This window comes from Mollisia scopiformis, assembly GCF_001500285.1.
Source record: "Mollisia scopiformis unplaced genomic scaffold LY89scaffold_17, whole genome shotgun sequence".
NCBI classification, from domain to species: domain Eukaryota; kingdom Fungi; phylum Ascomycota; class Leotiomycetes; order Helotiales; family Mollisiaceae; genus Mollisia; species Mollisia scopiformis.
This window is the reverse complement of record NW_017263597.1, coordinates 1,082,707-1,097,519: the sequence shown is the minus strand read 5'-3', so window position 1 is coordinate 1,097,519 and position 14,813 is coordinate 1,082,707. Positions and strand designations below refer to the sequence as shown.

The window sequence follows — 14,813 nt, the reverse complement described above, 5'->3', positions numbered from 1 at the left end:
GAACGAGGCAGGGAAGTCTGCTAGTACAGTACATTACAACGTATATACCCATTGTTCATATGTTAGCTGAAATCAACCATATATTGAAACCTACAAATACTACATACCTGCCGCTCTTCATTACCTTCTCCCCCAGTAATGCTCACACAGCAGCAAACTCAAAGTGTGGACCCCTATTCTTTCGGTCAGCACCTTGATCCTCTCGGTATCCAATAATGCGATTTGCATCTCGATCTACGTTCGCCCCTTTGAGGCTCTGGATCTTACTGTCAGTAATTCTCTCTCGGTAGAAGCGGATTGCCGAGGTGCATTGCATGCATGACTCGTGCGAAAATGGGGCGTGACCCCGCGTTTTGGGGGACGAGCGGAGCGTGTTTAGTTGGTGGAGGGCTGATGTCATTGGCGCTATTGTAGCTGTGTTCGTAGAGTAGAGGATCTTGGGATGTTGTTCAATACTCACTCTTATGATTGTTTTCGGTCAGAAAGGAAGAAGGGAAGAAGTATGGAGTGTTTGTGAGACGGACTTGATCTTGTTTGCTAATTTCTGGTGTTACGAGGTACCCCGCTGTTTTTCGACGACGACGACGACGACTACGACTACGAGGATATAATGAGAGATAGAGATCCATTATCCATGATCGAGGCTCGATAACAGCGATAGCCAAAGCAAACGAACTCCTCATATACACTACAAAAGAAGAGAAAATAAGGGGGGAAACAGAGTTCAAAATGCCGCGCCAAATCCCACGAATAGATATCCCGCAAACAGACCTCTGGACGACGCTCTTCGACAGGAAAGAGAAGCCGTTTCCTGATTCACAGGGTATGTATCTCTCTTTAAGTTCTAAGATATGGATATGAGAGAGAGGAGATGGGACTGACTGGAAAAAATAAAAAAAAGTAATTTACCAAGACCCCTACTCGAATCGTCATTACACCTACGCCACCCTCAAACTCACAACCCAGAAATTCGGCTCAGGGTAAGGTCAACCCATACTCATCCTCATCCTCATCCCCCTCCTCCTCTCCCACAACCCCAAAAAAAAAGAACAAACACTAATCCACAAACCACAGCCTCCGAACCTCCCTCTCCTTCAAAAAGGGAGACGTCCTAACCCTCTTCGCCCGCAACTCAATCGACTACCCAGCCATCGTCTGGGGCGCCCACTGGGCGGGCGGCGTCGTCAGCCCCGCGAACCCGGGGTACGGGGTTCGGGAGCTGGCGCATCATTTGAGGGATAGTGGGACGGGGGTCCTTGTTACGGAGGGGGGGTTGTTGGGTGTTGCGTTGCAGGCGTGTAGACAAGTGGGGATTGAGAAGAGTAGGGTGTTGGTGGTGGGAGAGGGAGAGGGAGGGGATGGGGATGGGGTGAGGGGGTGGGTGGAGATAATGGAGGGGGAGGTCAGGGGGGAGAGGGAGAGGTTGGATGCTGGGAGGGATTTGGGGTTTTTGGTTTATAGTAGTGGGACGACGGGGTTGCCTAAGGGTGTTAGTAAGTTTGGGTAATTTCCTGTTCTTCTCTTTCGTTGGGTTTGAGGTGGTGCGAGTGTATTTGGTGGCCGCGTTGAAGGAAGATGGGGCTAATGATTGTAGTGTTAACTCACAGGAATGTGGTTAGTGATCTTTTTATGGTGAATAGTAATGAGGGGCAGATATTGGGGTGGAAGGATGATAGGGTTTTGAGTGTTCTGCCGTTTTATCATATTTATGGTATGTATGGTTCTTTTGAGAAGAAGAGGGTTGATGAGGGCTGATTAGAATAGGACTTCAGTGCTTGGTGCATTTCCCGGCTTATGCAGGGGTGACGACGTTGGTTATGCCTTCATTTGATCTTAAGAAATTTTGTGAGATTATACAGGTGAGCTTGACTCTTTTCGGATTTCTCGGAAAATCGTCGACTTGGGGACCTCAGCTCGTGCAATTTTTCATTCATGGAAAATTCCATGCATTTCCAATCTTTAGAAAGTCTATCAAGAGAACACTAACGAAAAGCAGAATCACAAGATTACCTATACATTCGTCGCCCCTCCAGTAGTCCTCCACCTCGCCAAATCTCCTATAGTATCAAATTACGACCTCTCTTCTCTTCGTATGATCACATCTGGAGCCGCACCACTTACAAAAGAACTTATCCACGCCGTACACGACCGACTAGGAACGGAAGTCAAACAAGCATACGGACTCAGCGAGACTTCGCCAGTCACTCACATGCAAGTAAGTCTTCCCCTCCAACACTCTACTATTACAAGCCTGACAACGCGATACAGCGCAAATGGAACAAAGGCCTCGGCTCCAACGGCCCTGCTCTCCCCAACCAAATCTGCAAATTCATGTCCCCAGACGGCCACGAAGTCCCGCCTGGCAAAGAAGGTGAGCTTTGGATCTCAGGCCCCAACGTCTTTCTCGGGTATCACAACAATCCCGAAGCCACCGCCGCGTGCAAGACTCCCGATGGGTTCTTCAAGACGGGGGACATTGGGTACGAAGATGAGGATGGGAATATGTACATCACGGATCGAGTCAAGGAGTTGATTAAGTATAAGGGGTTTCAGGTCGCGCCCGCAGAATTGGAGGGTATTTTGGCGAGTCATGAGATGGTTGCTGATGTAGCTGTGATTGGCGTTGAGGATTTGGAGAGGGCGAGCGAGGTTCCGCTTGCGTGTGTGGTGTTGAGGGAGGGGGTTGAGGGGAGTGAGGAGGTGGAAAGGGAGATTGCGAGGTGGATTGCGGAGAGGGCTGCGAATCATAAGAGGTTGAGGGGTGGAGTTGTGTTTATTCAGGAGGTTCCGAAAAGTGCGTCGGGGAAGATTCTGAGGAGGGTGTTAAAGGAGGAAATGAAGAAGAAATTTAAGGTCAAGGCAAAGCTGTAGAGGAGATTATTGTTTGCATTTATAGGAGCGAGTGTTATCAATACAATAGCATTAGCATGAAGTCCTCTGTTGTGGTCTCTTGAGATCAGAGTTTGAGGTCAAACTTCTCTCCAACCATCTCTTCACTCAAAGCCCAGCACTTCTTCGCATTCTCCGCATCAACTGCATAAGCAGAAAGTTCTTCCGGGTTATCAGTTGGCACACAATCACTAAGAAAAACCAGATCCTGGTCCACCAAAGCCGGATCAAGAGATGCTCTCAGATAAGTGGCACACCCCTGTTGCAAGCTACCCGAGGCTTTGGTCAGCAATTATCTCTCGTGTCAAGTCCAGATTAAGTCTCACCTCTTCCTAACAGGCGCTGCTTTCCCAGAAGCAATCCAGACCTTCATCCCCTCTTCTCTCATCTCTTTCGTAACGAATCTCTGCAACCCCGTATCGACGGCCCCAGGTGTCGGCGAAAAAGCTCTTACCTTACACCCGCTTTCTTTGAATCTTCGATTCAACTCCACACTGAAGAGTATGCAAGCAGTCTTACTCTGTCCGTACGCAAACCACGGAACGTATTTTGTCCCCTTCTCGAAATCGGTGGATTCGTAACGGACGTCGGAGACCGAATGGCCGGCGGACGACACGTTGAGGATCCTCGCTGGTGGAGAAGCCATCAGGAGTTTGGGGAGAAGAAGGTTTGTGAGGAGGAAGTGAGATAGATAGTTGATTTGGAAGTGGGATTCGTAGCCGTCGGTTGTGAGGGAGTAGGGAGCAGCCATTATAGCGCCGTTGTTGATCATTACGTCGATCTTGGGGATGGTTGAGTCGTCGAGGATGGCTATGGCAACGGCTCGAACACTGGTGAGGGAAGCTAGATCGACAGGAATGTATTTGACTAAGATGGAAGAGTTGATGGCTTTGATAGCGTCGATTGTGGGTTGAATTTTGGTGAGATCTCGACCGAGGAGGATGAGAGTGGATGGGGAGGCATCAGCAAGTGAGATTGCTGTTTCGGCACCGACACCACCTTGAGATGGACCAGTGATGAGAAAGGTCCGTCCTGAGACTTGAGAGGGAAAGGCTGCCACTATGGCTTTGCCTTCAGTGTTGATGTTGTATTCGACCATTTTAGCGAGTTGAGTTGGAGGCTGCTTCGAAGAAAAGAAATAGAGTGCTCTGAATGTTCAAGGTCTTGAATTCAATATTGAAGATGCTAACGAAATCTCTCTTTCAGGTGTTAGGAAGCTGCATATATACCTGATATTGTTATGTCCGATAGGTCAGTGGACTTCGACTAGCTTTCCTCTTCGAGAAAATGTGGACCCGGAGAAATCTGGAGAAAGGAAGAACCTTAATCCGACATGAACCTGTAAACCTATTACCAAGTCAGCGGGTGGAGTTTAGCTATGTCCGGAACGATGAGTAAAGAATTGAAAGTAGAGTTGATTGTCCTGCGAAGGTTTGACAATTTGGCGATCGACGATGTCGTGGTCGAAATTGAGCCCCGTATCTCCCCTGAATCCTTAAGCGAGCGAGCTGCTTGACAGGCGGGAGTAGAAACGAAAATTCTGCAAAGATGAGTGAGATATTTTGCATACGGAACTAGGTACACAATGTTGGCATTCAATATATGCAGAAGAAACCTAATCTCGAGCTCAACATAACTCATTCCAAACTTTTCAGCCTCATGTAAAGGCCCACCCCAGACCTTTCAACAATAGACATTGGCTTTACATTCTTGGTCGAGCAGTGGCTGTAGGCAAAGCACCCAAAGTTTCAACCAGAGCAGAATATGCAGGCTTAGTGGCATACGCGGAATTGAAAAGAAGTGGGTTGTTGGAAGCTCTCCAAGAGTCGGGGTCACGAACACCCCAAACAGTAACACCCACGCAGTTAGTGATATCGACACACGCTTTGACGGTCTGAACATATTCCGCTGCGGCTGCGTTTACAATGTCGACTTCCGTCAGTGCGCATTGAGGAGCAGCAGCACAGAGAGCTGCAAGCGAAGCGGCAACGTTCTTCGATTCTCCTGCCATCAAGTGTGCTTGTGCTCCGATGCCATCGATGGGAATACCGGCTGCGATCCATTTTGTGACATATTTGATCATGCCAGTGGTCTTGGCATAGGTTGCTCCCTTCTCAACAGTACTTGAGTTTGTCAGTATAACCGTGTAGAGAAAGGAACGGCTTGACTGACTTGTAATCGTTGATGAAAAGCTTCGCAGCAGGGTCGGCTTTCTTGGCTGCTTCGAATGCAATGCGAACGAAATCCTCGCCAAGGACTTTTGAGAAGACTGAGGACCGGAGTCCACCACTTTCATCAAACATCTCGTTTACGACGTCCTCGGATATCATCAGTTTTGTGAAGAGACTCAACGAATGGGATCATGGCTTACCCATTGCAAGATCTTGCCCGCATATCTGCCAATCTCTGTGCTGACGTGGGTTTGGATGACAGTAGTGAGAGTATCTTTGCTGGTGATTGCAGAGACCCATGAAGGCAACTGAGAGTACCAAACAGTGGTATGTCCACGAACCAATTTGTTGTTTGTCTGCGCCCAGTTCACCAGAGTGTCGAGACCGTTGAAGTTAAATTTGCCTTGACTGGCCTCGGTGGTATCCCACTTTCCGCTATCAAACAGTTAAAGACTGTCTTTCAAAAGGAACATTTGGCTCACCTGTTCTCGGGCGTGACTTGTCCAAAATCGGCCTTGATAACATCGGCATTGTCTGTCTTTGCCAAGCTACCGGCATCTGCGCAGGTACCAAAGTACAGCTTGCCTAAGCTCTTGAAGATTGCGTCTATACTCTTCTCAGATCGAGCACGTTTCTGGAGGCCATCGTCGTCGCTTCGTCCGAGGAGTTCTCTCTCCCAATCGACTTGATTGAATGGGTGAAGTTGCTCGACCGTTGGTGCAGCAAGGGTGCTAATTATTGGAGCTATCAACAAGGAGGAAATGATTGAGCTGCGCATTTTGATTCTACTTGGTGATCCTTGTCAGCACGCTTTCAGATGTTCACAAAGAAGCTTTCAGAATATGCTAAGCAAGCTGTCCTCGAATATAATTGTAGCAAACACCAGCCCAGAAAGACGCTGAAAGTGACAATGGTGACAACATACTTTGTTCTGAAACGTAAAGAAGGAAACAGACTGCTCTCCCAAATGGCGATTGTACTACGAGGAACAATTGGATAGAGGTGGGATGGATACCCCTCGAAAATATGAAAACCTTCTCGTCTGACCTACACATTAGGCTGGAACTGCATCATCCGAAATCTTTTTAGGACAACATTTCATGTTTATCCATTCCTCGTCCCGAATCGAATACGAATTTGTGTTCGTCCTAATTCTGACTCGCAGCCTGGGCTGTTTCAAACAACGATGTTTCTCAAGCGAACCAGGGGTGTGGTGTGGGGTTGCCGAGACAGCAATAAAGTTTTGTGGGGAAAAATTTCCTTTGTTCCACGAGCCGGCAATGTCAAGCCGGTAGAATATATCGCCTTTATGCGAATTCACGCAACGTTGGATTCTGTAGGCGTGGGCTCATTCAGAAGATAGAGAGTAGCCGGTGGGCGTGTATATTCTCTATGCCTGAATGCACGGATTTCGCGCGGATATAGATCAGCTGCCCCAGACCGAAGTCAGGTCATTTCTGCCACTGAAGCCAAGCGCCAAGAATACAGGAGATCTTAGACAGACTCTGCAAGTTTATTAATTGTCGATTCTTACGGAACTGATACCCGTTCCCATTCGCGGGGTACTGTCCATTCTGGTGCAAAAACGAGCTGGGAAGAACGGTCCGAGATATACCATTCATTTCGCAGGAATAGATTTTGTCCTGACAACTGACGGTACCGTTGTAAAGATGTCTCTTCCATTTGTCTCTAAGCTGACTCCCCAAATGCGCACGTGACTTCATTGCATTGAGTTGATTTTCGTACAAGATCAATGTAGAATGAATCTGAGTAAGAAAATTTCATATTTGACATCAGATGAAGCCCATAACATAGACTAAGAGGATCATGAAAGCTTGGGGATGTCACCTGACAAGGTATAAAAATCTACCCAAGAATACAAAGCAGATAGAGACGATAAAATCTGATACAAGGACAGAAAGATACATCTGACTGATAACCGATAGAAAACAATGTATGTGAGAGCAATATACAACCAAAGCAGATATCGTTTGAACAGACTATCTGTCGCCACGCAAGAACTTGCTCGTGGGATTTGAAGCAAGTGATTACCATAGGAGAGCATTGTTATGAGAGAATCAGGAACTCCTTGAATACAGGGTATTGACGAAAGTAGATCCAATCATACAGAGCTTCCAAATTATCCCAGAGGCAGACCCGAGGTTGTAAGCCCTCCGGTTCGGCCACTGCATGATCAACATTCTCAGCAATCATGCCACCACAGTCCGATCCGGTGAACTCGAGAGAACTTCCCCTCGGTTCTCATCCTGTGGCGCATTTCCAGCGACCAATAACGCGGTTTTCGCAAAGAGAACAGGCCAGATGCAGGTCTATGATGAAATTTTTAATATGCGAAATCTTCGGCAGTCTTCGGGATTGTGTTTCGGGGGAAGTTCGCACGTCACGTGGGTGGCACTGCAGGGGTCTCGCTTGTTGTGATATATAGGTCGAGTATCTCATGGTGAGACCTTACTTTTGCTCTTGTTGGAACCTAAATACAAAGTTAAATGATGCCTGCCCTCAAAAAATTCTGGAATACTATCTCAACTGGCTGGGTCGTCGAGTACCCAGGCCGATCAACAGATGGGCCAAGAGACTTCTTCGACAGAAGGAGTGATGGACCGAGACAGAATCAACGACTACCACCATACCAAGAGCAAGAATGGGAACGGAGGAAGGAAGAAGAAGAGAGAGAAGATGCCATTGCGAAGTGGAGCGAGCAGGTCAAGGCAAGGGACTCCCGGGATTCGAGGCCACAGTCAGCTGTAGAGAAGAGCCCTTGAAAGCTTCTGAGTATGTAAAAACGCAGCTGTATCAAAATAAAGTAGCGCTAACTTGATTACCCTAGAAAATATTGAACAAACTCAGACGACCTATAAAAATTCTGCAAGGTAGCATTTGAAGAAAGTCGAGAAGCAACAACACTCGAGCATTGTGGAGCATTAGCGGTGCTTGGTAATCACAGATTGTTTTGATTATACAGATGGACATTGGTATTTGGATATGCAGCCTCAAGGACGGGGAGTAATGAGATACCCCGGTTGGAATATGGAGTAATTTCAATGTACAGCGTCTAACATTGACAAGTTAACTTGCACAAATGTTGTAATGGAATATCGACTAAGATGCCTGTGTAAATGTTCTTCAAATGACACACATTTGAAGTGTCATAAGTCTTCTAGAAGCTTCAGTCCCTCCAAAGTGTTGGAGCTGAATTTACCACCTCAGATCAAACTCTTATTACTATCAAAGACGGACATTTTGACACTCAAAATCATGCTCAGAGCTCCAACAGTTTTAAGCAAATTGTTGCTTTTAAGTTTGTCTGATCTCCCAACGCTCTTCCGCACATTATTGTCGCTAGAATATCTATTGTCACCAAAATATTTATCGCCACCACAATAGTTGTTATTAACGAACCACTCGTTGTTAATAAACCACAAGTGACTTAGCACCTCGTCGGAGCGTGCATGCCCTCACTAGTCGACTCTGGAACTTTGGAAAAGAAAACTTTTGAGTCTAACGGCTTGGGGAATTTATAACCCTCCGACCCGAGTAGAAATTGGATCTGAGAGTGGAAAGAACTCAATTGTTGAGGAATATAACTCAATTCACTGTGAATTGCTACTGGATGTTGCTAACTTTCTAGGTTTTGAAAGTGAATTGATAACCAAGACTTGAACCCAAAGCCTGACTCTTTCGAAAGAGAAATCCAATTCACTTCCACGTCAGATATTCAACAACATTCTACTGCTGACATTTAAAACAAAAGGTTTAGAATTTGGGCTCATGAAGAACATTGGCACGCTGAGAAACATTCACGGCGGCCGCATAACGATGACAAGCGCAGTCTTCAAAACGATGAATCAGCCAATGACCAACCAGAATCTCCTCAACTGTGCAACGTACAATCTGGGACCCATAGTCCGACGCCAAAGTCGGAGTATCAGCGCTAATTTCGGCAGCTCGCATTTCTCGGGTGCAGGTCTAGGGACAATAAGCACTAGCTCATAGGTATTTCTGAAGATCAGACTTTAAAATTCGAGAAGGATTGAACTTCACTGAATTTTTGATAAAAAGATCAAAACACCAGAGATAATCATGTCTGCTACTACAGACTCTGTCATTCAAGTCGCAAAAGAATTGAAAAGTTCGTTGTCGAAAAATGCTCAAGTGTTGCTCGATCCTCTAAGCGAGGATTTCAAAATCTCGATGAAGCGATGGAGTGAGGCGGATGTTAAAACCCCAGGAGTTATCTTCAAACCTGCATCAGAAGAAGACGTCGTCACAATTGTACCCATTCTGCTTGCACCCAGAAAATGCTCTTTACTGACAATAACCAGGTGAACGCCGCAATCCGATCCAAAGTCCCCTTCGTCCCAAAATCAGGAGGAAATAGCCCCTGGTCCACCATCGGAACTACAGGATGGATCATCGACCTCTCTCTCTTGACATCCATCAACGTCGACTCTTCAAATGAGACCGTAACTTTGCAATCAGGTGTCCAGACCAAGCCCCTCAACATCGCTGTTGCCAAAGCTGGTTTCGTGATCCAAAGTCCGTCCGGCGGCGGAGTAGGATACATCCCCTTCATGCTGGGCGGCGGCTCCAATCAATTGGCAGGGATGTATGGAATGGCTTGTGATTCTTTGGTCAGTGCCAAAGTCGTTACTGCGACGAAAGGGTTAGTGATTGCTTCTGCGACCGAGAATGAGGATTTGTTCTGGGCTTTGAAGGGTGCGGGACAGTTTTTTGGTCTGGTGGTTGAGGTGACGATGAAGATTTATAAGTTGGAGTCAACGATCACGAGCTGGACTTGTTTCTTTTTAGAAAGTCAGGTTGGAGAGGTTGCGGGTGTGTTGGAAAAGGTGATTAATGGGGTGGATGGGATGTCGCCGGGGATGTGTGCCATTGTTGCTCCGCCTGGGCAGACGAGAGTAGGATCTCCTTCTTTCGATGACGAAGTTTTTGTTGATTTTGGTAGCCAATGCTCATGGTCAGCGTGACAAATTTGCGCCCCGAAGCCGAAGCAGAGAAGTTCATGGCACCATTGATAGCACTCAAGCCAGTGCAGAATATCAAGAAGACCGTCGAGTTCGGTAATATCACCGATCCGAGTGACGTCTTTGGTAAACCTGGTCTGAATACACTGCTTTCATGCGGCCTTCAAAGATTTGATGGCAAGCAATTCATCGAAGCTCTTGATAAGTGGAAGAAACTTGTCGAGGAAGCTCCGGGCGCTGCTAGGACTGTGTTCATGTTCACTTGGTACTCGAATGAAATCTTGAAGACGATCCCCGAAGAGACCACGCCTTGGAGTCATAGAGATTGTCCAATTTGGTTGTAAGCATCCTTGAACACATGGTGTCGCAGCTTTGCTGACCAAAGCTAGTATGAATTTTGTTGCTGCTACAGATATGGATTCGAATAAGATCGCTTTGAGGAGTACAAATGAGTTCATCGCACAATGTCAGGAAGACCAAAAAGACAAGCAGAAAGCTATGTTTCCGAATCACAGTCGAGAAGGCAACGTGAAGTACAGGTATAGAGGTGAAGCAAGACTGCAGAAGCTATGGGCATTAAAGAAGACGTGGGATCCCGAGGGGGTGTTTACCAAGCATTTTCTAGATTAGTCGATGTCTGTGTTTGCAATTATGAATGTTGAAGGGGGGGTTTTTTTTTCTTTCGAGTCTGCATCTCGTATGCAGTAGTCGGAAACCATCATGCCTTCGATACGCGGTCAAGGGGCCGAATGTGCTCGATTCACTGGGGGTGATTGAGTGGCGCTCATGGTGTTGCTTTGATTCTGTAGCTGAATGTTGAGCTTTGAAGAACGTCAAAATCTCCAACGGGAACTTGGAAAAGGCAATTACCTTCATTCCTCCCATCTCTGACGTTCCTCTGCTCGTGCTTTTTCTTGTTCTTCAGGTGCAAGTACCCACCACTGTTGGCTGCTGAAATTTGCTAAATGGTATCTTGTCCACTTACCCGTTGCCACACATTTCAGAGCCTTCCCTTTGTATCGTCGACTTTCAAGTATGGGGAACGGCGCTCCACGACTACGGTGATCCCAGCCACCCAACTCAAGTCTCACAAACGGCATATCCTCATCGCACAACCCTTCTTCCAAGAAGTCCAGAATGCATTCTCCGAAGCCTTCACAGACCAAAGCAGCGAATAGCTTTCTTGCATATTTGAAAATCTCGACTGTTTTCTCGTGAAGCTCTGTTTCTGCGAGGGTCACCCCGCATCTTTGAAGCTCGGCAAGAATGGTATCAACATTGACAACGCGATCGAAGTTGTCTTGGGGTATGCAGTATGGCTCTGAAATTCGAGGCAAAGCCATTTGTGCACGTAATAATCTCACTTCCAGAGTTACATGCTCTTCCAACAGCTCTTCCGCAAGCTCTTCCGGCAGATCTTCAAGTGATTTACCTGGCATATCTTCTTGGATGATACCCATCAAGTCTGTATCAATGTCGGGCTTTAAGTGGTTTAAAATCGATTGGGCGTGATGAACACGGTTGATCGATTGTCCAGCACGGGCATCTTCCGAATACAGAGCTCCAGTCCTAACAAATCTAAAGTCGCCCTGAATCGACGGATCTCTATGCGAAACATCTGTTGTTTCTGTGCGTGCTGTTCGACGTGAAGTTGATCCCAATGGAGCATTAGGCGCCCTCGCAGAGGTAAGAAAATAATCCGTGGCTCCGAATATTGTAGAACGAACACGTGGTGATAGTTCCGAAAGGACGGACTCATCTTCCTGGAGGCGTTCACATCAGCACCTAGAGTGCATATTAAAGTTTTGAATAGGGATTGACTGAGGCTGAACAGATTTGGAACGAGGTGTAGGTAATAAAACAACAAAAACATTTTCCTACCTCGAACGGAGCAATATTGTCTAGCGGCGAGGGATTTGGAACAAGATTACTTTCCTATGACTTATGTATTAGTAGAATAGTTATGTTATCGACTTAGGTTGCTGACTTGTAACGGTGGAATAGCAGGACCATCTTCCTGCAGAATATTATATCAGCATCGCGACTGAAACTGCCTCGAAGTTCGAACAGGATACAGACACTAACCTGTGGCCAAGCAGAGCTAGGGCGAGGTAGAAGAGTAGGCCTATTGTCCTGCCCAATGTCACACATCAACATCTCGATCGCTCATCGTTGTGATTCCAGACACTAACCTCTAGCCGAGAAGAATTGGATCTAGGAACAATCAGAGGCTCACGTTCCTACAAAACAAATATCATTAGCTCTCATGAATCCCGCTTTAGGTAGGCAACAAACACCAGGCTGAGCAGAATCGGAACGAGGTTCAGACCGCCGCCGAAACCAGGACCACCACGTGATTGGGAAGCAATGCACCATGACAAAAATGATGGATGATGTATAAGACGATTGTTAATGTGATGAAAGGATAGCCAAGTTACCTATGGTCTCAAGCAGCGAGTTTGATCGAGAAGGCTCCTTCCTCAATGCAAGTCGACCTCAGGCAGGATGACACGTCAGGCGGTTGTGACACCACAGCCTTGTCAGCCACCGAGCAGCTTTGCCCTACAGTAGCCTACACATTGTGCAAACATAACGCCTTATATCCCGCATTGAGACTAGATTCAAACTCATATGGCAGGTTTCCATTGTGTTTTCTCAATTGAACTCAGGTAATTTCGGTCACTTAAAGTACTCGAGCCCGCTGTAGTTTAGTCCATGTCTGTGATTGGATTGTGTATCTTGCCGGTGGGATTCACTTTTACGCTAGAATCTGCATCTCGCAAACCACAGTAATCAAATATTAATTATGCCATCGATGCGCAGTCGAAGGAGTGAATATACTCAGTTCATTAGGCCGGGATGTGTGGCGCTCATGCTATTGCTTTGACTTTGTAGCTGAATATTACGCCTTGGAAGTTGGAGGGGTCCAATGAGGAAATCTACGAAGCGCTGTGGACAAACTGACAGAGGCCAATGTCATACTCACGTTATCTCCTCTCACATATATATTCAGAACTTGATGAACTGAACTGTCATAAAATCTTCAACTATTCTTACAATCATTCAACATCATAGGAAATATGAATCTTCCAGGATACTATAGTCGTGATAACTATGATCTAGAATATAAACGTAAACTATACCCACCACTATATTTTTCTCGGAGAAATTTGGAACGCTCTACCAAACGTGCCCGATATCCTCGCGATTACCAAATTTGAGAACGCGCTTTAAGATTTGTTTAGTAAGAGGACCCTCTTTCTAATCGAACTAAGTCAGGATCTCAAGACGTGCATCGACTGAGCGCATTTCCTTTCTGACCGCCCTAAGGAACTAAGACCATGCTCGATTTTTAAGATATCACCAGAAATCTTCCGAACAAGGAGATTCAAACATCATTACGATGCATCAAATGAACGCACTGTCTTACAGTAGCGATTGAAGAATGCTCTGGGGTATAAAAAGACCCTGCATACGAAGCTTGAAGCTTTCATTATCGATAAGTTTGGGACCCGTCTACCTCGCTGGTCGATTCCACGTCCAAGAAAATGGGGGCATGAGGATTATCCTGAAGGCTTTGATGCCCGGCCTTCTTCATCCGCTTGGGCTCCTTCTTGTTCTTTAGGCTCAAGGACCCAGCACTGATCCCGAAGAAGTCCTTCCAAATTGGCCCTGGTCCACTTAGTTGTTGCCATGCATTTCAGAACCCTCCCTTTGTGTCGACGACTTTCAAGTTTGAAAAGACCCCGGCCAGCTCTGCCATCCCTCTTTTCAAGCCTGACTCTGACAAAAGGCATATCTTCATCACACACCCCTTCGTTTAGGAAATCCAAAATGCATTCTCCCAATTCGTGACAGACTAGCACAGCAAACAGGTTTCTGGCGGTCCTGGCGATCTCCTCTGCTTTCTGCTGGAGCTCGGTTTGAGCAAAACCTATTCCGCATCTTTGCAGCTCCGAAAGAATCGAATCAATGGTAACGAGACGCCTGATTTCCTCGGGGGGTATGAAGTACGATTCTGGAACTTGAGGCCGGACTTTGACTGCATCGAACAGCTTATCTTCTAGACGAGTCTCGTGTGGTGGTACTTCCGTGATAACAGCCAGTTCCTCAGCATCCCGAGTTGCTCCTTTAATCGAGGGGTCTCTTCGCGAACCTCCTGATGTCTCTGTTGGATCGTCTGGTTGCGAGCGTGACACGGGTATGTCTAGCATGGGATTAAACCCAGGGTTCATGGTTCCGTATGTTGCAGGAAGAACATCATCATCTTCTGGCATATGACTTTGCATGATGTGAGTTTGAAGGATAGGAGCTTCTTCCTATATATATACATATCAGCATCTCGATCGTTCATGATTTTAGGTAACATGCATCCGGCTGAGGACATTTAGGACGAGGCTCAGACTGCCGCCAAAAACGAGTCGACCACGTGAAGGGGAAACAATGTTCCATGGCAGAAATAGTATGTATATAGCGGGAAAAGACCTGCAGTGATACAGACACTGGAAGAAGCGAGTGTCAGTAGACAGTAATCGAGATCAGCCAGGTCAAATTGTTTCATTGACAAGGCTACACAGTGCGAGGCACGTGGATGACACGTCAGGCCGTTGTGACACCACAGAAGCCTTCTCAGCCACCGAACAGCGCTGTCCTATCGCATTGGGCAAACAGAAAGCCTTCCAAATTAAGGCTACACTCAGCTCATATGATAACTTCTCTTTGGATTGAGGGTTTCTGTAAGGAATACGAC

At 46.6% G+C, this 14,813-nt stretch overlaps 6 protein-coding genes across 6 annotated transcripts; 2 read left to right on the top strand and 4 right to left on the bottom strand.

Annotated features, from left to right (window-relative positions):
• Positions 1-729: 729 nt before the first annotated feature.
• LY89DRAFT_698796 (putative phenylacetyl-CoA ligase) lies at positions 730-2,871 on the top strand (the record flags this gene model as incomplete). The annotated part of the gene is made up of 7 exons (XM_018217008.1): positions 730-823; positions 902-980; positions 1,075-1,493; positions 1,595-1,711; positions 1,765-1,859; positions 1,997-2,215; positions 2,269-2,871. 7 exons carry the CDS (start codon positions 730-732, stop codon positions 2,869-2,871), a joined length of 1,626 nt encoding a protein of 541 aa, XP_018068885.1.
• An 85-nt stretch (positions 2,872-2,956) lies between these two features.
• On the bottom strand, positions 2,957-3,988 carry LY89DRAFT_589554 (NAD(P)-binding protein; the record flags this gene model as incomplete). Its single annotated transcript, XM_018209538.1, has 2 exons — positions 2,957-3,158; positions 3,216-3,988. The coding sequence occupies 2 exons, from the start codon at positions 3,986-3,988 to the stop codon at positions 2,957-2,959; spliced, it is 975 nt and encodes a 324-aa protein (XP_018068884.1).
• Positions 3,989-4,591: 603 nt separating this feature from the next.
• LY89DRAFT_698794 (putative endo-1,4-beta-xylanase C) lies at positions 4,592-5,838 on the bottom strand (the record flags this gene model as incomplete). The annotated part of the gene is made up of 4 exons (XM_018217007.1): positions 4,592-5,012; positions 5,062-5,207; positions 5,261-5,495; positions 5,543-5,838. The coding sequence occupies 4 exons, from the start codon at positions 5,836-5,838 to the stop codon at positions 4,592-4,594; spliced, it is 1,098 nt and encodes a 365-aa protein (XP_018068883.1).
• Positions 5,839-9,161: 3,323 nt separating this feature from the next.
• On the top strand, positions 9,162-10,693 carry LY89DRAFT_736560 (FAD-binding domain-containing protein; the record flags this gene model as incomplete). The annotated part of the gene is made up of 4 exons (XM_018220140.1): positions 9,162-9,353; positions 9,404-9,997; positions 10,045-10,403; positions 10,453-10,693. The coding sequence occupies 4 exons, from the start codon at positions 9,162-9,164 to the stop codon at positions 10,691-10,693; spliced, it is 1,386 nt and encodes a 461-aa protein (XP_018068882.1).
• A 37-nt stretch (positions 10,694-10,730) lies between these two features.
• On the bottom strand, positions 10,731-11,834 carry LY89DRAFT_142003 (uncharacterized protein). Its single transcript, XM_018205321.1, has 2 exons — positions 10,934-11,834; positions 10,731-10,884 (listed from the first exon to the last, which is right to left on the bottom strand). The coding sequence occupies exon 1, from the start codon at positions 11,521-11,523 to the stop codon at positions 10,936-10,938; it is 588 nt and encodes a 195-aa protein (XP_018068881.1). The 5' UTR covers positions 11,524-11,834; the 3' UTR covers positions 10,731-10,884; positions 10,934-10,935.
• Positions 11,835-13,626: 1,792 nt separating this feature from the next.
• Positions 13,627-14,352, bottom strand: LY89DRAFT_671863 (uncharacterized protein; the record flags this gene model as incomplete). The annotated part of the gene is made up of 1 exon (XM_018213245.1): positions 13,627-14,352. The coding sequence occupies one exon, from the start codon at positions 14,350-14,352 to the stop codon at positions 13,627-13,629; it is 726 nt and encodes a 241-aa protein (XP_018068880.1).
• Between the last annotated feature and the right edge of the window lie 461 nt (positions 14,353-14,813).

Excerpts from the sequence above, each read along its gene's own strand:
- LY89DRAFT_142003 (XM_018205321.1), bottom strand. The coding sequence starts at position 11,523 with ATGGGTATCATCCAAGAAGATATGCCAGGTAAATCACTTGAAGATCTG.